Source organism: Gigantopelta aegis, chromosome 4, assembly GCF_016097555.1.
Source record: "Gigantopelta aegis isolate Gae_Host chromosome 4, Gae_host_genome, whole genome shotgun sequence".
NCBI lineage: Eukaryota > Metazoa > Mollusca > Gastropoda > Neomphalida > Peltospiridae > Gigantopelta > Gigantopelta aegis.
Window position 1 is genome coordinate 87,830,527 of NC_054702.1, and position 24,205 is coordinate 87,854,731.

General features: G+C 34.5%; 1 protein-coding gene across 1 annotated transcript in view; it reads right to left on the minus strand.

Annotated features, from left to right (window-relative positions):
* Positions 1-24,205, minus strand: part of LOC121371331 (L-asparaginase-like) — a 59,166-nt gene that overhangs the window by 26,295 nt on the left and 8,666 nt on the right. The window contains exons 2-8 of the mRNA XM_041497140.1: positions 20,517-20,637; positions 18,845-18,862; positions 4,100-4,211; positions 2,962-3,087; positions 2,118-2,201; positions 1,286-1,412; positions 119-231 (exon numbers count right to left, since the gene is read on the minus strand). Coding sequence (XP_041353074.1) covers positions 119-231; positions 1,286-1,412; positions 2,118-2,201; positions 2,962-3,087; positions 4,100-4,211; positions 18,845-18,862; positions 20,517-20,637 — 701 coding nt within the window. The remainder of the gene's footprint in view (positions 1-118; positions 232-1,285; positions 1,413-2,117; positions 2,202-2,961; positions 3,088-4,099; positions 4,212-18,844; positions 18,863-20,516; positions 20,638-24,205) is intronic.

A 24,205-nucleotide genomic window follows, 5' to 3' on the forward strand; every position in this document is an offset into this window, starting at 1 on the left:
GTAATAAAATTGGTATTCCAGATACATTCAGAGGTGTTTCATCCCTGGTTACCCAAACATGTTACTACAATATAGAAGCATCAGTTATCACAAGAACAGATAACATTTAAATACATACTGTCTGTGTTGTAATTCCAGGAAATATTCTTAACAAGGCCACATTAGGACACATAGTAGTGTGCACCTGGAACTTGCTAGCTTCCCAAGAACGGAAAACACTTGGCCAGTCAACTAAGAAAACCCAAAAACAAATAAGAAAATGAATTAAAACAGAGAACATTTTTCATGTATTTATCAATGTTTAACAATTACAAATCGCATAATGTATATTTGTTTATTCTTATTTTTTCATGCTTATATACAATTATGGTTCAAGCATGTTGCCCTGGGCATGTACCTCAGCTATCTAAACTGTCTGTCCAGAACAGTGGGTTAAAATAATTATTTTAAGTACTGCAGAATACTTTATTTAGTGTAGACTTTTTTGTTATTGCGTGCAAATAAAATGTGTGAAAATAAAATCCACAAGAAAATAAATGCCAACATTTATATAAAAAAAATAAAAAAATAAAAAAATCAAAAAAATCTGAATGTAGTGTCGTTCAAGAAAACAATGTATCAGTATCACATATAATAAACAATACTAACACTAAAACATTTCATACTGTTTTCTTTCATAAAAACTGGTGATGAAAGCAAAACATGACTTTAAACGATGGGACGTAACAATGCAATTATCTCAGTATGTTAAAATTGTGGAAATGAAGAAAGCCCCGCCTGGGTGTGTACAGCCAATACTAGACTGTTAGTACATACATATTACATCTTCACACTAAAGGCTGTGCCTGTTAACCAATTTCACACTGTTCTAAAAGGGTCGACAGCAATAAATATTGTTTAAATCAAACTTGAGCTAGAACAGTGCCTTAAAATTTTGTTTTGTTTTTGGGTTCGTTTTTTTCAACAAGTTTCAGGATCACGAAAACGTGCATGGGGTAAGAAGCACTTTGTATATGCTTATTGGATTTTGTAAATATTAAATGTCAAAATTATTGACATCAGTACTTCACTTTTTTATAAGGGGGAGGGATGGGGGATTCGTGAAAATAAATGCTTTAGAACTGACTTACTTTCATTAAATTGCTAAAATTTTGATCCCTCAAAAATAAGGCATTTTATAGTATATACATATGTGTAGTCAAACTTGTTTGTGGGGTTAATAAGCAGCCACCCACCTCACTAGGTTACTGTAATAATAAATCATCTAACTGAATTCAAGTAATACCCATTATATTAATTGCTAAGGTGACTAGTGGCTGCATATTTGGAGAATCAAATGCAGACAATCTGGATGAATCTTTCTTGATGCAACGATTTCCTCGAAATATTTTTCGGTCAAAGCAAATCAACACCTGAATAATGAAAGAATTAAAAACTCAACAGTAAAATAAAAAAGTTATAATTAAACTGGCAAGTCACTGCAGACTGACTACAATGTATATGATAAATTGTCATCCCCTTACAACCCTACTGTTCTTGAACGTGCACATGTCATCCGTGTGTTGACTGTAACGTCACTTTCAGTCAATGAATACTGCCACTGGTATAAATTAATCTTACAGCATATTGCCAAACAAAATAAATAACAAACTCATCATTCAAATTTACTTACAATCCAGAGTTGCAAACATGTTAACAGTCAAATTGCAGTGGACACTTATTTTTCAACAGTAATGTTTTTTTGCTGTGGTAATTTTAGTAATTGCATGGGTTGTAATCAAACACTTCATACCATATAACATGAACATTACACTGATTTCTTCTCATTCTTTCTACTAAAAATGTTCATATATTATGAACATCACACTGATGTCTTCTCACTTTCTATTTAATCAAACAGTTCATATTCCTTGACTTCTTAAAGGGCCTATACTGAGTTTTTAGTTTCAAGGATGATTCTGCGACCACCAACATACCTAACAATAATATAATGTTTTCATGTAAATTGCTAATCTCTTTTTTTTTTTTTTTAACCCACCCACCCAAAAAAAAACCCAAAAACAACACTGCAAAACTAAACAATATTTTAATCCAATATTCACAGCATGGAGACTAACCTCTGGAATGCAATGATTTCCTGCTACAATAAGTGAAGATATAAAGTTATCTCGGCCATCACTCCGTGCCTCAAAAATTGGAATCTGTAAAACAAATAAAAAAATTTTAAAAAAGAAAAAGAATATGCATTCACATGGTTTTTATGACTGATCTACCTCTTAGACACTAACTAGTGGTTAAAAGTACATGTAGTAGGACAACAGGAGTTTAAGCTGTCGTTGGCCAAATGTGAATTAAAGTTCAATTTTGCAAATTTATTTAATTATTTCACCAAAAAGCTAATAAAATATTTGCTATTGTTTGTAGATGTACAACCATTTATGTTGTTTGCCTAACTGAAACTTGAATTTGGATGCAGATTTTCTGATCAGATTTGCCAAACTGCTGATAATTATTGGGGATCAATGTTAACTCTGATAGTAGATTCTTACAAATGCCTGTTAATATGAATCAAGTACTAACCACTGTCAATCAGGGTTCTTACACTTGAAAAAAACATAAAATTCATGGACATTTCCTGGATTTTTCCAGGACATTTTAAACAAAATTTCCAGGACATGAAATGTTCAATGAATGAATGTTTTTACAACAAATTGTTGTCTGAATTTGGACAGGTTATGAAGACAACAAAATTAAAGATGTGAAAAAAATAAACCACAAAATGTTTTGCCTAAATTTCCAGGACACAATAAAATTTAATGCTTTTTCCAGGACATTCCAGTCCTGGATTTTAAAATTACAAAATTCCGGGACATTCCAGGATTTCCAGGACATGTAAGAACCCTGCTCTCATGAGCCCTGGTTTTATTTGTTTGAAAATGCATTTGTTTTCATGTATCTCACCTGTGAGCCCGTAAAGATGACGGGTTTGCCAAGATTTTCACACATGAATGACAATGCAGATGCTGTATAAGCCATCGTGTCCGTTCCGTGCAGTACAACAAAACCATCATACTGGTCGTAACTGCTCTGAAATACATACTGCTGGTAAACATACAAAATGTATAACCACTGTTTTTTTGGAATTAACATCAAATAGTGTTTTCCCTAGCTTGTTTTAGCATGGTGCAGCACCATGCCTCAATAGTCTAGCACCATCTTGCCTTAATCAGCACCATGCTACCCTGAAATTAAACGAAGTCTTGTTCACTAATTAATTCTAAAACTGCCTCTATAAAACACCCAAAAAGGTATTATTATTTAATAAAATATTCCTTTTACATCTTTTGCCATTCATTTATTAAAGCAAGCACATAAATTACATTAATGTTTATTTCAATTAATTTTTGTGTATTTTTAATGAAAAAAAAGTGCCCCGAAAATGGTGAAAATGCCCCAAAAGTGTTTAGGCTACCATGCCGTGCCAAATTTCTAGGAAATCACTATCAAAGTTTCAATGTTTTTAAAAATGACTTTTTTCCCTCTTTTTGTTATAAATAAATTGTACAATCTGTTACTGTACTGATAAAAGCAAAATCATGTAAAAATATATATGTGTTTTATTAGTCCATCACTGGGGTTTTCCATTTCATGGTCAGTCAAATCTGAACACCATGAAACAGGGCTAGCTCTGGCACTAGAAAATTTTACAAACAATTGGCAAATTTTATTTTAATCTAGTGAAATAGTTTCTTGTAATGATTGATAGATAATTTAGCTACTTTTTTTTACCTGCCCAGATCTAGCCTTGATGAATTCAATACCAGTGGATGTTGTCCCCAGTTTTAGACCGATTAAAAGTCTCTCTCATTTTATTTTTGGAGTGGTAATTACTGAATCCAAGCCCACCCCAGGATTCTAGCCCTCCGTCCCGGTTAGTGAATTTTAAGTCCGAGCGAGTGAAAATTATCAGCTGAATTACTCTAATACATAGGGCACTAGTCAAAGCTTCTGTGAAGGCTAGTGACTTTCTCAAACATTTGTCGAACATTGCCACCCCCAATCAAGCATTGAAATAATTTCTGTCAAGGTGCATTCTTACATATATTTTGTTCGCTATCATACTCCAGTCTGTGATATCCATGTTAGACGAGTCCAGCAGCGGATCAAACTCCTCGACCACATACACCACTCTGTGGACATCAGTTGACAATCTAAAAAAACCAGGTACAATATTTAGAACAGAAACACTGGAGCACACCAACTCTGTGAGCAGTTCTTGTGTTAATTTGGTGTTGATTCCATAATGCCCTGTGGCACAACCTTACAAGACTGTCCACGTTACTATAAGACTGTTCACAGACTGATCCCATCACACTGTGCCTTAATGCAAACATTTTACCACTGACTAAATACTATTGCTGTTTGGTAGGTAGACCACCACCAGACATCTCTTACTATTCTTGTCTCAACTATGAATGTAGCATACGGTTACCCTTTTACCAGGAGCTGGCCTCAGATTACAGTTATCTTCCCATTTGGTTGTCCAAAATCCGGAAGTTTCACCGCGCAAGTAGTCTGCTGTTTGACTGTGATTATTTCATGGCAGACAGCTATGAAGTGGCAACTGTTTGACTGAAGTGACAGGGGATAGCATGTAGTTTGTAAACATGTGTAACTTGTTGACACTGAAGACTTGTTTGTGGCAATTCCGGCCCATGCAAAAGTAGTGCTTTTTGTGTAAAATGGGTGTACTCCGGCCTGGTTTAGAGGGTGTGTCTGTTTAAACCAATATGCTGGGAGAAAGAGCTGGACAACAGGGGTTGTCCTTTTCAGGGTATGTGTCCCCCGTGCAGGCAAAGGTACATACAAAACTTCACGGGCCTGCTGATATTAATAAAAATGTTATAGCCACTAAGGCTATATAGAAACATATAGCGAAATTAATTGTGGTCTGAGGCCTGATATAGTTCACACATTACACCGGTTAAATGCTTGATTCTGATGAAAGTATTATAACCAGAGAGGTGAAATTACACAGACTGATTGTGCATACCACAAGGAATATGAAAACTAATTTATTTATTTTCTAAATATTTTATTAAATTAAAAAACTTTTTTTTTGAATTTATTAAAAATTAAAATTAAAATTTTCAACTTTTAAATTTCAGTATCCTCCAAAATAGCATAAAATGACCTCTGATGTTACTACAGGTTGTTGCAATATTTTTTTAACAGTTTTGAGCTAATAATTTGGTAAAAAAGAGCAAAAGTTGGATTTTGTTAGTCAATATTGAGATTTTAATTTTTTTTACATATTGAATTTTAATGAGTTTCTCAATTATTGCAATTGGACAGAAGATCTAAATATAATGAATATATCACTACTAAATGTAATTAAACACTTTAAATAAATAGTATACAGTTTTTAACAAGATTAAGTACTCTAATAATACATTTCACCTACATTTATGTAAATTACACACTTCAGTCATTTTTCAAAAATGGTCTTTTATCCTTAGAACATCTAATAGGCTAATATTCTATGCTGTCTGAATGTATTTATTGTGTTCAGTAATCAGATGCTGGTATACTTGTCAAGTTTATTGCAGAAAATGTGCCAAAAAGGTTAACATTTGGCTTGTAATACATATGGCAGAATAATCCATAATGCATATTCAGTGGTCATTACTACAAACATCCTTCCAATCAAGAAATACTACACTGAGGTATCCCAGACACTGGCACATGACTACACTTGTTAACAGTTATCACTGGAAACTGAAAAATATGGTGCAAGTACCTCTTGGTAGGATTTATATCAGCATTTTGTGACAAAATCTTCATTTTCAAAGTTGTCGTCAACAAAAAACATATTATGGTGTATACCTAAGTAATATCTGTAGGGCATATTCATATTAATATGCATTTATATGGACTGTTTTGCCTTTTACAAAGTGGCTACATGTCTAATACAGTAAATGAAGTAGATTAAGTAAATACAGCAGGTCAAAATTGAATATGAGGCCTATCATGTCTAATTTTCCCTGAAATTAGTGTGTAAACATTTGTTGCAAATGGCCCCAATTTTGTGACTTTCACCATCCCTCTGACACATTTCTAATAAAGTATCATGAATTCAGTCACCATATCTTTACTAAGCCTCCACTTATCATATCTAAAATGCAAAATTTTACAGTTTTAGATTTTTTAGTTTTTCAAAAATTTAAATTTAAGTTTAATATTTCATTAAAAATGAAGTAAAATCTAATGAGTGATTTTTTGTCCTTTAAATATTTCAAAATCTTTCCAAGACAACACTGTGCAGATAGAACATATATAGAAGAAAAAATAGCTGCTCATTGTATGAAGAAATTCAAAAATTTGATAAAGTTATTACATTTTGAAGTTGGTGTCCCTCAAGTTTCCATTGCTAAAATTGGCCATGGCAAGGCACTGTGGTAGGTGCTTTAACACAGCCTCTACATACTCTGTTTAAAGGTGACATACCGATACTTACTGAGCATTGCTTTAATATGTATATCATTGGAATGCATTAGTGTGGGCCAGTTTTTAGGGGGGAAAATGGACTGATAGGCCTCAGATTACAGTTATCTTCCCATTTGGTTGTCCAAAATCCGGAAGTTTCACCGCGCAAGTAGTCTGCTGTTTGACTGTGATTATTTCATGGCAGACAGCTATGAAGTGGCAACTGTTTGACTGAAGTGACAGGGGATAGCATGTAGTTTGTAAACATGTGCAACTTGTTGACATTGAAGACTTGTTTGTGGCAATTCCGGCCCATGCAAAAGTAGTGCTTTTTGTGTAAAATGGGTGTACTCCGGCCTGGTTTAGAGGGTGTGTCTGTTTAAACCAATATGCTGGGAGAAAGAGCTGGAACAACAGCGGTTGTCCTTTTCAGGGTATGTGTCCCCCGTGCAGGCAAAGGTACATACAAAACTTCACGGGCCTGCTGATATTAATAAAAATGTTATAGCCACTAAGGCTATATAGAAACATATAGCGAAATTAATTGTGGTCTGAGGCCAGCTGGAAAATGTGTCACAAGTGATATGGAGAAAATTTACTACAATCAAACTGCATGTTAGGTTATTACTCGATATTCATCAGAAAAACAGTTCTGGTTTTTTCTAAATCACACAGAACCACAGGCCAAAGCACTAATCAAAATAATATACCAATACATCAACAAGTTTAATCCCCCAAAAAGAAAGCTTGTTTTGTTTAACAATACTACTAGAGCACATTGATTTATTAATCATCGGCTATTAGATGTCAAACATTTGGTGATTTTGACATAGTCTTAGAGAGGAAACCTGCTACATTTTTCATTAGTAGCAAGGGATCTTTTATATGCACCATCCCACAGACAGGATAGCACATACCACAGCCACTGATATACCAGTTGTGGTGCACTGTCTGGAACGAGAAATAGCCCAATGGTCCCACCAACAGAGATCGATCCTTGACCAAACACACATCAAGAAAGCACTTTACAACTGGACTATGTCCTGCCCCAAGTTTAATCAATGGACAGTTAAATTTCTCTACATGCATATAACCCAAACATTATCGTTATGTTTCTTTCTGTGTGTTATGTTTCATATGCTGATTGATGTAATTAATTGTATTTTTGATAGTTGTAATTATAAAAGAGATTATTAACAAGAGCCACCATTTTGAAAGCCATCACTTACAAGCAGATTAAATTAGTAATACTAATGGCAATACCATTTATAAATATACAGTACCTCACATACGTTGTTTTTCGCTTCCTATTTATTGCACAAGTTTATTTTGTGCAAGAATATATACAACGAGACTGTGTAGCGGTCGAGTAGTATGTTCTTTTACAAAATAAACAAGTGCAATAAATAGGAAGTGGAAATAACATATGTGAAATACTGTATTTATTACATACCATCTTTTATGTTTTACAAAAATGTTTTTTAATTTAACGTCATAACAACACTTAGTTAAATCTATGATCAAAACTCCTTTCATGAATTTGCTTAACATTAAGAATCATAGGAGATGACCGAAAATAGGTTAGCTCCCCTTGTTGAGGCAGCCTTGTGTAATGTTTCAAATATGATGTGATGTAATTTATGAATCATATATGACATCAGTAAATAAAAGGCGCTAACTGATGTAAATTGAAAAAGGGAATTCTCCATTTAAAAGTTCCGGTCCAGATTGCACATGTGTGATACAAAATAAATTTATCACACGGTTTCAAAATGTCTTTATCACTATAGTAAGATGAATAGATATGTAATAATAACTAATTACTGTATGAAATACCGGTAACAATAATAATTTAAAAAAATTAATGCATTGCAAATAATGTGAGACAATTAGTATCTAATGATCAAGGACGAAAAATATTAAAATTAAACAAGACTATTGTTTCTTAAATTGACTGAATTTGCAAAACAAATATTTTATTGAAAAAATATGTTTCAACTTAATATAAAACATATAGAGTATCTATGTTATTTGTGGCCATGCATTTGTGTGTATTTTTATGACAAAGTTTGAGATAAACAATCAAACGTTTACTTGTTTACTACACAGAGAAATGTTTGGACCCACTTCCTTCGAAATAGTGTGACGTTTGAAAAATCAGAGTTTGAGATAGAAAGAGTTTACTGTAATTAGATATTTTGGGGTTTTTATCTACAATTATAGATGAAAATATTTCAGTTATAATGTTTAATACAGTAACTGAAATTTTCAGAATTATACATAATCCCTGATATGTATTCCCTATAATACATGCACACATGTACACATTCTATAAGGCTTCTTTTAACCTGATGTCACGCGATACTATTGTACAAAAAGAAGTTTTCTGTTTATTACTTTGTAAGATTTTTTGAATTACTATTTATATTTCATTTTACCTAAATATAGTTTGTAAGGCCATTAATTAATTTTATATGGGGTCCTGCAGACTTCAGCTTTCATTTAAGAAGTTCTTTAAAAATTTGGAGATTTAATTTGTTTAAGTAAGCTTTTGACAACATTAATTACTCTTATCATTACTGTATGAGTTTCTTAACTCTAACCTTAAACTTAATCCATTTTCTTTCACCCTGTTGACTGTAGTTGCATTAAATTCCATAGCGCTATACCCAACCATTTGTTTCTGGCAGAAACACTGAGACCTGAAGTGAAATAAGTCAGTAGTCGGACAACTCTATTCCAAATACTTTATAGTGTTGGTAAGAAGTAGTGGCTGATTCAGCACTGCTAAACAACAATAAATGAATTAATTAATCAATTAGTGTTTTATGACACCCCATATGTTTGACGACAGTACAAAATAACATTGGTTAATACTAGTAATGAAAGAAGCTAACACACTGTATCTGGGTTAAACTGGGCTACATTCTGTAGACCCATTCCATTGGAATTACTGGCCACACTGCTACCATGAACATGCCAACTTCAGATTTATTTCTTACCATAACGATTATAAATACAATGTAAAGCAATAACAAAGATTTAGAGGTCACCTAATTTATGATGTAGATTAATGTACTGCGTAATTTAACTATACTTGATATTAGGTCATCATGCATGTATGTCTGGAATTCAGCTCAGGACTATTCAAGAAAAGACTCAAGTAGTATACACTGTTCAAAATAAGTAGGGGATATTTTATTTCAAATATGAATAATTGTTTTTTTTTAAACAATCTCAAAATAAGGGCATAATCTATGGTAAAGCTCCTAATCCTTCCTGTTTGTGACTGGAAAACAAAACAACAAACTAACTATCACACGTTTGACAACAGCGGGGCGGGGGGGGGGGGGGGGGCTGCACATCAATACTGTACATGTATTACATATTTCGTCATCATTCTGAACAGTTTGTTTGAATGGTTTTAAATTCTGGCATGGTTGATGCGCTGTTGTGGATTCGATGGAAAATTAGAGTCAGTCAGAAAAAAACACAGATCACCCGTCAGACTGGTTGTTGCATTTTTTAACTCGTGCATCAGAAAATATTTCACTAGCCGACTGAACTAGTACAAACTAAAATTGACTAGCCCGTCAGAATATGTACTAGTCCACCAGAACTTGATTGACAAATCATTTCTTACATATAGATTTATAAAATTCAAGTGACATCCCTCAAGTATTTAACAGAATAATCTATTCAAAACCGGCAACATAATTTGAACATAACCAAGCCATTTCAGTTTGTTTGAATGGTTTTAAATTCTGGCATGGTTGATGCGCTGTTGTGGATTCGATGGAAAATTAGAGTCAGTCAGAAAAAACCAGATCACCCGTCAGACTGGTTGTTGCATTTTTTAACTCGTCCGTCAGAATGTTTACTCGCATTTGGCCAGCAGGTGAGTACTTTCTGCACCCCTGGATGGTATGCCAATGTAAATGTTCATTTGGAAGTGGGTCAGTTATCATGTACACTGGCATCACCAGGACTGCTAGAACCCAACTGCATATTGTTTGTGAGAGACTCAAGGATCAATACTACTGTGACAACATCATTGCACCCTTCACACATCAGGCTAGGCAACATTTTGTTTTTCAGGAAGGCAATGCCTGTGTTCACCGTAGTTGACTGGTCACCGTGTACCTGCAGCAACACATTACTATGAACAGCTCTGAGCCCAGACTTTTTACACCCTGAACACTGGTAAAGCACATCATCAAATCACATCTGCTCCAGAAGGAATGGGACACCACCTCCCTCTTTCAAATGCTATTGGATATTTGATCAGGAGCATGTCATATCGGATTTGTACATGCTTGGCAAACCGCAGGGGTTTTACCTATTGATAGTGCATAAAAGAAAAACTTCATTTGTATATCTGAATCACATCCGGATATACCTTACTCACCTAGTTTGAAAATATTTTGTCAATGTGACTGGTATAATGAATGTTTCTGCTCTGCCACTATTACTACTATTAACTATTATATAATGTTATTTTAGAAAATAACCCCTATTTATTTTGAACAGTATATTATTTTATGGGTAGGGAATCCATGGCAAAGAATCAGAAAACAAGGTTTATCCAACTACTCCCCATCCCCATGTATGGCCTGTTCCAGAATTTGTTAATTATTTTTTAAAACATAGGATTTCATTGAAATGGTCTAACCAAATATAAAAGAATAAAAAAATTGAAATCCAATAACAAATACTATACCTCCTGCCTCCCCCCATAGTTCAATCCTGAAACAACCCAAAGTGTAAACCACTCGTTGTAAATGGGGCGGGCTGTAGCTCAATGTAGTGATATTCCAATGATCAATTGTAATACAAAAAAACTGATCAATTGGGCTCTACCGATGTGATGATCGATTATAAAACTCCATAACAGAAAATGTTAACTGTAATTATTCTTCAGGTTTAGACGATGGAACTGATGTAAATATACTCGAGTTGATGGTTGTCTTTATGTTTACACAAAGAAAACAGTCACTAAATAGTTATTAAAGATCTAATTAGTGATGTGTTGTGTCTATCCCAGTGACTTCCAAGCTAACTCTCGATGAAGCTGCACGCTGTCGCCTGTGCTCTCGACTTGCCACCCTACCTGGGGGGATTGATTGCAAGCTTTGGATCACTGCTGGAGTTTCGCGTCGCGTACACTGGGTCACGGGCAACCGTGACTTTGGTTTACGGCGACTCGGACTCGCAGAAGAGGAAGGGAAGAGGACGGAGGAAGAAGAAACGTGCACCAGGAGCGGCTCAGGGGGGAACAAAACTGGCGGCTCAACCGCCAGCGGCGGTCCCTTCTGCGTCGCCGCCCCCGGCTCGGCCCAAGACGAAAGGACCAGCTCATCCGGACCCGCCGTCAACACCGAGGGATGCTCTCAACGCGCCGATGTGCGAGACGCCCGCAGACGGACCTCCATCTCCCTCTACGCCACCGCCTACACGTAACTGGCCACTGTCACCAGTCTTGCCAGTTCGGAAGGTGGCGGTCCAGGCAGGAGCCGTTGCGAAGAGGAAGGCCGTCGCTCAGCCGAGCGACCAGCCTGACAAGGCAAGACCTCCACCTTCACAGGCACCGTCCCCCTCCGACTCGGAAGCCGTCTGGAAAGTTCAGATCGGGAAAATCAGGTCCGGCTTCCTGAAGTTCGTGCAGGGGGACACCTCGGATCCGGCATCACTGATGGGCGGACTAGTGGAACCAGAGCTGAAAAAACTGCCTGATGGAAGCGCTTACGAGCTACACACCATCAAGTCTACAGCCGGCAAGACGGGGTTGGTACTAACTCAGCGCCGAGAAGGAGTCTACCGACAAGCGGTCCTAGTTAGAGAGATGGATAGCCACACCATCCACAGGATCGTCAAGGCCCTTTTCGGCAACGACTACCGGAGTGTTATAACCATCCTCGCCGACCAGAGATGGAAGCACTTCATCCCCGCCTTTGCCGGTTCTCCGCTCATCAGTTCGCCGTAGGCCAACCTCCACACCCTAACGGCCTTAACGAGGCCACTCACGTGGACATATAGATTGGACTTTAAACATTTAGACCTTCGTTCAAAATTTTATGTCGAAATTACTTTTCTTTTAAATATTATTAAATAGTCCGATCCTCTCTTCTTTCTCTTATTTATTTTTGGACTGTCCTTCTAAAATGCTCCAAATTATATAAATATTCGGCCGAGCAGTCAATTCTTTTTATTTTTGGCTTGTAATTTTTTTTTATTGTTATTTTTTTTTTTTTTATTATTCTATTAACCTTTTTACTAATTGCTATTTTAAAAATTCTGCCCACTTTCAACACTAACCCCCCCCCCCCCCCCACATCCCAAGTCAGGCCACCGATCTTATCGGAGGTCGGGCTCGGGATGGGCGTGTTCGAAACACTAGTGGTATATGGGCACGTTAAACTAGTTATCATCATCATCATCTATCCCAGTGAATATGCCAATAGGTGCATGATCTGTATAATTAAAAAACCCTTATAAGTCAAAACCTTCTTACATTCATATAATTCTAACCAAATGTGTAATCAACAGTTGATTGGTTGATGCCAACCGATTATAACTGATGATCGATGCTGAAGGTCTAACTGATTCCCAACACGAGCTCAGTGGTATAATGGTTGCCTAATTTGCAATGTGTCATAGGATATATTCTCTTTGGTACACCCACGGTTCATAACAGTTAGCAACAAATAATACATCAAAAGAAAGTATATAAAAGACCATTTGCTGGTAATCAGTAAGAGCAGCCTGTGTACATGTTGTGACAACAAGTTTCTCCTCTCGCTTTTTAGCCACAAACTCGTTAATTACCATCGTATACCGAACAGCCATATAGTTTACAATGTGCTGTAATATTATTAAACAAATATTTCTTTCTATTTCTTGCTGGACCAGAAAAAAAAAGAGTTAAAATATTCCTTTTCTTTTCTTGCTGTAAAGAAAAACACACAATAAAAACAAACGTGACAACAAGGCTTCTTCTCTCACGTGCCACATCTGAAATTAAGACGTCACATGATTACAGAAATATTGCTAATTAATCACGGTCTGTCATTTTTAGAGACTGAAAAGTAAAAAAACCAAAAAAACCAGAATTAATAACATATTGAAGACTGAAGTACAAGTATTAAGTAACAATATACATTTTATACAAAGAAAAAAGTTTCTTCTTATAATATACTTTAAATACATTTTGTTTAATTTTATGAAAATAAATTACTACATTTACTTCTAATTACAATAAATATCAATGTACTTTTTCTTGTACTTTACTCAATTTTATTTGTTATATATTTACATTCATTTTAAAATTTTATATCTGGCTCTCTTTAAAAAATTAATTAAAAAAAATTAAAAGCAAAATCATTCTATAACTGAATCCACCATTTTTACAGTGATTCAGTCAGCAAAAAAACCACATTTTTATTTTATTACAATAAATACACCATATTGAAATAAAAGAAAGGGAAAAAAAATATCAGAATAAAAGTGAGTCATGTGTGAAAAAAGGGTGGTGGTCAAGATTAATTTTTACAGATCATAGCAAACAATATTTTTTATAAAGGCTAATATGTTGAAGCAAACACCCGGCACATATTATACATGTACTAACTGATATATTTACATACTACATGTGATTAATGGGGCAGATACAGAGAGCCATGCAACAGATGGCAAACATTACATATAGAGGATAGATATTTCATGTTTTTTTGTCAAATATGATTTGCAATCATATCTCACAAGTCGTGATTGTGCGACAAGTGTATTAAGATTGCAAACTTCACTCAATGAGATATAAATCATATTTGACAAAAAAACATGAAATTTTCTATTTAATATATAACTTTTGGCAATTTACCTTTATTTTTAAAATGCCAGCAGAAAAATAGTTCTGGCTTTCTTTCAGTGAAGATAACACTTTCTACAGTGACGATAACACATTTTAAGAGTGAAATAGTGAAATTTTCACTCTAAAATGTGTTATCATTACTGAGTAACTGATAACACTTTTATTTCATTGATATTTTAAGATATTTCACTAAATGTTATATAATAACTGTATGTACCAACTGATTTTGTAATAAAAGGCTCTTTTGTTTTAACGATACTACTGTAGCACATTGATTGATTAATTAATCATCGGCTATTGGTAATTCTGACTCGTAGTCATCAGAGGAAACCTGCTACATTTTTCCTAATGCAGCAAAGGATCTTTTATATGCACTTTCCCACAGACAGGAAAGCACATACTACAGCATTTGACCAGTTGTGGTGCACTGGTTGGAATGAGAAAAAACCCAATCGGTTGAATGGATCCACTGAGGTGGTTTGAACCTGTGATGCAAGCACCTCATGCGAGCACTCAACCCACTGAGCTAAATTTCGCCCTTCTGTTGTAATACTAAGTCTACACATGCTTAATGGGGAAGAAACAGGGAGCAGTAGTTGCCCTGTGTGTTGTCATGCTGATTTGATGTGGTCTGTGTCATTTAAATAATTACCCAGCAGCACCTGTGACTAATGACAACACTAATAGGTTTTCTGCCATAAAATAATTTGAGGCTACACAATAAAAACAAAACAGATCATAAGTGCCCCTACTAGATGGATATAGATTTGAAATCTTTTGAAATTAGACAGTATTTCTCGTTGAAGCCAGTGCACTGCAACTGGTATATCAAAGGCTGTGGTATGTGCTACCCTATCTGCGGGATGGTACTACTGATGGAAAAATGTAGCGGGTTTTCTATCTAAGACTATATGTCCGAATTACCAAATGTTTGGCATCCAATAGCCGATTATTAATAAATCAATGTGCTCTTGTGGTGCCTAGCCATATCATTAAACAAAACAAACTAACTTTGTCTTAGTATAACCTATCTTATAATTATAAAAATGTATCCATTAATTTCCAAGATTTTAGGGTATGTAATTTTAACCTTCGTACTCTCTGGTAGAAACCCAAACTACTTGTATCTGTACAAGACGAAAATAAAATAAAGAATCAAAATGAGCTACACATGGATACAAACTAAATAAAATATACCTGGACATAAAACAACACATCAAAAGACATTGACAGACATGCACCAAAAAACAAAAACACAAAGCCAGGCTCGAACTTAAGAATTTGTCTCCCACGGCAATTTTTTCTTAATTGCCATAAGTGAAACACCCCACAGACGACCATTTTGACCCTGCATACTGTATACATTTTGTCATCATTGAGGAGCCTTACCAATGGCACAAAAGTGCCATCGGTGATGCTCCTGACCTACAACAATTTATATGTCAATGACAGTAATTGCCGTCATTAAGTTCGAGCTCTGTGAAGACACAAGACACACTATATATTGCATTGGTATGCATGTTTAGAGCAAACTACTTAGAACATGCATTTTGTGATGTCATAGATTCTAATACATTAAGCTATGTAAATAATGTCCATAAATGTATACGAAAACATGCACACACACACACACCTGTTACCTATTTTTAAACTACATGTATGTACACTAGACGGTTTTAGATGTTTTATGCTCCTATACTATTTATGACTCACATACAAAACGAATGGTGGGTTGGTTAACCTATTGATTACAAATCCTTTCATTTTGAATAGCCACCTATCCCCTTTTTGTATGCATGCAAAGGATTGCTTTGCCAGCACTCAGGCCATAGATATGCAACTTGGATACTAGAGTGTTCATGCATGTCCAATAGCACAATAAAAATGAAATGAGATTGGTCAATATTTTAATGACTTCTGTTATTTACAAACATTTAATGACACCTGGACGTGATTAAATGGGGTTGATAAACAAATTTTATAACACCTGGACATGATTAAATGTTATTGTTATTTAATATAATAATAATAAATAGTTTTTTGTTAATTATGATGTCTTGTGTCATATTATATCTCAGACTCAAAGTTGAAGTAGCAGGCTGTCTCAAACTTTACAGACTCGAGACTATTATACGGTTTTAAAAGCATGGGGCCTGGTCATGTGATTAAATGAAGTTTATATGCCACATGTACTGACAAAACCTACACTTCGTTATCAACCAAAATGCATGGAATTCAATTATATGTTCTGATGGGTTTTCTAACTTTCTATGACTCAAACCTACATGTAAATTCCACAACTTTTCAGGACTTACCCGGTATGTGAACCTAGACCGAATATTTCTGTCTCTGTTTTATATTTATTTTTTAATGATGTGTCTATCTTGTATTATATCTTATGTTCAATAATAGCTATTGAACATAAAATAGACAAATCATAAAAAAAAAATATAAAACATAAAATAAAGCTTTAATACAGAGACAGAAATATTCGGTCTAATGTGAACCCAGCTGCAAAGTCACCAGTTACAACTTACAAGTATGACCACATTTTAATCAGAATGACAAGCTGACAAGTTCCGAGTACAACACAGTTTTAATTTGAATGACAAGTTATACAAATAGTATGAACATTTAGACTTTGAAGAGCTCCCCTCATCAACCCTGTCAATCAAAACAAATCACAAGTTAAACAGATGACACAACAGGCAGTATGTAAATGTAAGTGCAAGTGCATAATTTTTAATCCACTTACATTACAAGTTTTATTGTTTCAATGTATTGTTCAGTTTTCAAAGAAAGCAGTATTAATGCAACATCAATGTCACATGTCCCTAAACTAAATATAGACCAATGTTAAATAACATTACTAATCCTGTAATAATAATTATATCTGTTGTCATAGAAATAAAAAGCAGCAACAAAAATATACTATAATAAGAAGGGAATATTGGATTTAACCAAATGAGATTTTATACAGGATTTAATATTATATATATATATATATATATATATATATATATATATATATATATAGTCAATCTGAATTAGTATGTTATCAAATTGGCAAGATGAGAGTGGTTGTTAAGGAGAGTGAAATATCACCGACAACAGTAGTGAAGTACTGCAATAAAAACAAATGAATTAAAGCAACTGACTATTGGCAAGGTGCTGTGTTACATGCAAATACAAGTATGTACTATTCAAAACATACACAATAATGTACAAGCTACAGCATGAACTGAATCAAAATATATTTCCTTAGTTACTTAAAAGCAAATTCTAACAAAGTAGGATGAAACTTGGTAATTCAACCCCTGCAATTGCCCATGGCAATCGGCAATGCCGTGGAATTAATAATTTTCTCTGCGGCTATATTCAAGTTTTTTTCAAGGTCATGTTTTTTTTTGCCCTGGACATTTTCTTAATTGCAGGGGTTGTAATTAGAGCCCAATGGATAACCTTCCATGACAAAGAGTGTTCCACACCTTAAAAGTCTGTGGTATGTGATATCATGTCTATGGCAAATGTATATAAGATGTCATTTACTGCTATTCAAGTGTTACCGTATACTGTAGTCTGTTTATGATGGCTCTGGGTTTTCCTTTTCATGTTTCATATTTACATTTCTATCATGATGAACCCATGAACAAGTTGTCCACACAACCAAAATGTATATGAAGGTGTAGGACAGCAAACAATACTTGAATAAAAACAAGAAACTAAGTTATTTAACAGTGTCATTTCATAAGCAATTACCTTTTTCATTAATGAATATGTATACTAATGTACCTTTTCCCCATTAATTTACCATATAAAAAAAAGTTTGCCAAATTATCTATGAAATTTAAAAAACTGCAGAAACCCACAGAATGAATCAATTAAATATTGAACATTTCACAAAATTATTCTGCCAAACTAAACTCAGCCTATTGTTTTTAAAATGTGATAATTAACAAATTTTGCTAGGTTAAGTTATCAAGAAGACATGCTAAACTTTTATTGGTAAGATTCTTTGAAAAGAATGTGTGAAGTATAGAAAATATGACAAGCAGTCATTGCTTAAAATAAATACACAATACACTTGAAAAATAAGCTTTTTCCTTTCCTGGTATGTCTGACATGGAAACCACAATTGTAATGTAAAGTTATGTAAATTGGATAAAAAAAACAATTTTATCCCCCCCCCCCCCCCCCCCCCCCCCCGAAAAAATACAGAAGGGTTTTCTCTCTTTAATCTAAAAAAAACATGATGGCGTGCAGTCAGTTTAATTATGTTGTGGATGTGACAGCACGCTGAATGCTACAATAGTTTGAAGCAACAAAAAGGTTCAGTCCATGATGTCATTCAAGCATTGTAAATAAATACATGCTACTGCTATTTCAGGATTAACGGGAAGAAAGTATATTTTGCCGGCTACATGTGCATATGTGAACATTAATTGTGTATGTTTTGCTACACTAAATTACACTACACTACACTTTAATTACCCGTCGTCTGGAGATTCCCTGAAATTTAACAATGAAATAAAAACATGGATTAAAAAACTAAAATATAAACAAGAGGCCCATTGGGCTTGAATCACTCACCAGGTATTAAACTAACTATACCTCAGAAAGGTGAACCACAGTAATAATGATTTACAACAAATAGTCATTTGGTGACGGCTAATTTGACATTAACACAGCAACTGAACGAATGAAGATGTGTTTATGTATGTATAATTTTTTTGTATTGTAACCCGAACCAATAAATTATCCATTTTTATCTGAGAATATTCCTTGAAATTTTGTGAATTCTAATTTCATTTGTGACATGATTAGGGAATAAATGAAGATGTAAACTGGCGATGGTCAGAGTCATCAGAGCATCATTTGTACCAGCTGTGGTTGAAATATACATTGTTGAACTTCAGAACAAGTAAAAAAATGTCTCAGCCAATCAGAGACTAGGGCAGAGTCCTGGTAGAACAGGAGAAAAAGTAAAAAAATGTCTCGGCCAATCAGAGGCCAGAACAGCCATTTTGGATTTTGAATTGGCCCGAAAAATAACAACACTTAGTTGAGAAGATCATTTGGACCGAGTGTGGTTGAAACTTGCCTGGAGGAATGTGAGAAGAAGTTGAAAATGTTTAAGTCAATTAGAAGCCAGGGTGACCATCTTTGATTTTTCATCAGCACGAAAAATAATGCCCCTTGGTCTGGGTCATGAGACGATCATTTAGACCGAGTTTATTTGAAAACTGTCCAGTGGAACTGGAGAAAAAGTTGAAAATGTGTTAGTACATACCACAAACTTTGTGGAGCACTGGCTAAAATAAGAAATAGCTCAATGGGCCCATCGATGGATCTATCTTAGACCAACCACACATCAGCGAGTGCTTAACACTTGGCTATGTTCTGTCCTATTTTAAAAATATTATACAAACATAATTGGTATACAGCATCAACATTATGCAAACACTGATAATTTTACACTTTTGTGGGGAATATGCTTACAGTTAAGATATTTTAAAGCTAAAATGTAGGCAAGGCTTGTCTGAGGAACAGTGTGGCAGCAGTATCAAACTTGCTAAGGAAACAGCTAGCATGTAGTAAGCTGGTTTCGGTTTACATTTAGTGAGACCTGAGAAAGAGAGCTGAAAACAAATATAGACATAAAACACAAAATGCTCATGAAATTCAAAAAACAAAAACCCACAAAACCTTTTAATTATATCTCTTTTGCTTATACAATAAAACAAAAAGTAGCTTTTTAATCATGAAAACATCTTAGTAATTAGTACAACAGGATTTGGAACCAAATCATGCTTACTTCCTATATTTCATAACTTCTGAGTTAAGTTTTATCTTGGTTAATTAGAAAGTGGGTCGCCTGGTCAATTATTGCATAATGCTAATTATGACATTCAAATCATGCTCCATAATGCATAAGAAAAACTTGGATCTATTTCTTTCTTTTTTATGTGGTGGAATACTGGGAGCATTGCCATACATTTATTTTATAAAATTATATATTAGATAAAACTGGACGAAGAGATTTGGCTAGTGAATATATGTCATTTACCAGCCAGCAGCAAGTGAAATAAAACTTCTACATTGAGCCTTGAATTATATAATAATATTCTAATATCTACAAACAGGTACATAGTTAAATACTCACTGAACAATAAGGTGGTTATGTTTCTGCTCTTCGGTGAAATATTCATTGGCAAACTTCTCATCATAAAATATTGGTATTGTTTTGAGCCTTGGAATCAAAATATTCTTCATTGGAACAAACACTATTGCAATAATAAAAAAAAGAAGAGAAAAAATTATTGATTTAATAAATACTGGTATGAATAAATTAAGAAAGGTTTGGGGTTTTTGTGGGAGGTTTGCTTAAATGTCAATAAACGTAGCATCGTGACTTGATTAATTTACATCTAATTTGCAAAGTTATAAAATTCTAAAAGTATGTGATTTGAAAAATATCACATACTTTGATTACACTGGATATGCTAGCTATTATATGATACAGAAACACACTCTATTTATTTACTTTACCTTATTTTATTTCTTTTATTATATTTCTTTATTTTGTGATAAGCAATAATTAAAAAATGTCTCCAATAAGTATTTGTTGGATGTTGACAGTATTTTTGGGTTCCCTACTGATAGAATAATTAATAATGGAGCTATTCACATTCTTACTGTGTGGCTTCCCATTGTCCATGCCCTCCAACTTATAAACAGGGCTATTTTTGCGAGATCTCGCATGAGTTCAGTTAGCGTCCAGGAGTTGCTCCAGGACTTGCACATGCGCAGTAAAACGTGAAAAAGATCTATTTAGCAATAATTAATTGTGAAGGTTAGCCGAGTACTCTGACAGTAACAGAACAAGACAGACATTTGGACAGGTTAACACACAGTAGTCCAAGATCCCCGCTCTAATCCAACAACAATCCTATGATCATCATTTTCGAGTTCACTGATAAAAAACCTTTCTCATATTAATCATATCGGATAAAACCCAACAGCACCCCCATGAGCACTGCCTCGTATAAACCCAGCAACGATTTCAATGACCCACACCGTGACATAATGTCAAATATCACACTCACAGCCCAGTCAATGGTTTAGCTTTCCAGGAGTTTTCTAATATGAATATCCAGGAATAACTCTGCCACTCACCAATTGCAAATTTTAGGAACAATTGGCAAATTTTATTTTAATCTGGCAAAGAAAATTCATGTAATAATTGGTTTTTTAGCAAAATGTTTTGCTTACTCAGAGCTAGCCCTGGTCTGATCCAGTTAATGCAATTTGGAAGAAAAGGCAGTGATTCCCCAAGGTGCTGGTAGTACCCTGCGCCGATCCCATGAATTTCCTTACTGAGACCATAACAATTTTAACCATTAAAAAATAAGGGGACTCACCTGTATGATCAATTCGCCATTATTATTATATATATTTTTTAATGCAAATGCTAGTAGTCATAAATATACTAGTATTCCTCAAATATATACATTGTTTGAGCCTGATGACCAGTGAGGAGAAATCAATAAACCATGCTGATGGTGATCGAATGAAAAGAAAAAAAGGGCAAACAACAAGGGTCGCGTTAAGATGTGTCCCTGAATATATGGAAAGCAGACTTGGACTTGCTCATCACCACAAGTAATAATAAAACCGTCCCAGTTTATTTTCAAAGACGCATGTTTATTCTATCATGACCACATCCTAAGTGATCTGGACGCATGGAATCAGTTAGCCAAGTCAAACAATCCATCACTCATAATCCCGTCATGATCTCCGCTATTGTTCCCACTATAAACCTATTGTAAAAAAAAAAAAGAGAGGTTGTTTCTCCCTCAACCAATTTTATTATTATTATTATTGCTGTGTGTATATGCGTGCGTGTGATAATTATTAAATTATTATAATATCTGTTCACTTTACTCACTTCACTTGTATAGATGGAGTTGGTTTTCTTTCCTTACAGATATATATTTTAATTTTACAAGAGCCTGAAGTAGGCCTACTATTTGAGGCACATTTTGGAATTCAAAATAGAAGACCAAGATTAAGAACAGTGGAAACAGAAGAAACAGTATCTGTATTAGATGACGAGCGGGACGTAGTCCAGTTGTAAAGCACCTGACTGGTGCGCGATAGGATTGGGATCAATCCCCGTCTGTGGAGCCATTGGACTATTTCTCGTCCCATCCAGTGCACAACGACTGGCATATCAAAGGCCGTGGTATGTGCTATCCTGTCTGTGAGATGGTGTATATAAATCATCTGTTGCTACTAATAGTTTCCTCTGTAAGACTATAGGTGAACATTACCAAATGTTTGACATCCAATAGCTGATGATTAAAGGGACATTCCCGAGTTTACTGAATTGTAAGATGTTTCCGACTAATAAAATATTTCTACAATTAAACTTACATATTAAATATATTTTCTTGTTTAGAATATCAGTGTCTGTATATTCAATATCTTTCTGGTCATCTTAATATTTGTAAGAAGCCCAAACTGGATTCGGTCTTCAAATAATTTCGTACGTACGAAAAAACATTTTTTTGGAAATAAAATGAAATTTAACCTACTGCAAATATTAGAATGATCAGAAACACATTTACAATTACAATCGTTAAAAAGTCTCTGTCAGTCGATAACATCTTTAAAATTGCAGCAAACTCAGGAATGTCCCTTTAATAAATCAATGTTTTCTAACTTTAACTGTACAGGGATGTGCCTAGGAATGTAGGTGCCGGGCAAAATTCGAAGGTCCGTTCAATAAATTTAGGAGGGCTGAATGCATGCTCCCCATTGACATTTTTTTTTACATTGTAGATGCTCTTATCGGTCTTTTGGGTTATTTTTAATTAGCTTTTCTAATTTATATTTATATCTCAGGTTTATATTATTTAGCATATATATGAGCTGCTAAATGAAAAGATATAACATCCCAGAAAAAGCAGAAAGTACTGTGTTGGTATTTACAAAGGCTGAAAGGCAATAACTTACTACTTGGTGCCAATCAGTTAACAGTTGAATAAAGTGTATTAAACTTTAAGGCGTCTGTTTTTCTTTTCTGACCATATTTTAACAGCTATTTCAAATGGAAAATCTTCCAATTTATAGGAACCTCAATTACAATTCTCATAATTGAGTCTAAAGTCGTTTCTGTCATTCTGTTGCGAAGAATTGTTTTTATCAGTTTCATTTGGGAGAAGTCTCTTTCACAGTCTGCTGTATGTGGTGGTAGAACCATGTAAATCTCTGCAAGAAATGCCATAATTGGATAAACAATTTTTAAGCCTTTGTTGGCAACTAGATCATGAACAACATCTGAAGCAGTTTTTGAATGCATGTGGTCACTCATGTATTGTTTAAAATTACCCCACTCCTGAACTGCATTTGCCTCTTCATAGCCACCAAATCTCTGGATTAGTGTTTTTATGTGACTAATTGCAGTCATCTGCATTTCCATAATTTTTTTGCGAGTCAAACAAGCTGAAAGCCTCCATGATATTATTGTCGGTATATCGATTTTTAATGTTTGTAATGATTTTGTCTAGAAAGACAGTCTTCACATGTTTGTCAAAGTCACACTTAGCTACTATGGCAAGATCATCATCTGGTTGACATAGATTTCTTTTATACTTTATATCAACTCCTAACCTTTCTAGTTTTGTGATGAAATCTGTAATGTTTTTTAGATTATCACCATCCTCTACCTTCAGTTTTTCAATCTTATTAATTGTAGAAGCTACTACATTTGCAACCAATGAATAATCAAGGTTACTGATTTGAAATATCTTGGATAGGCCGTTAATAGTTGGAAGTACATCACAAAAC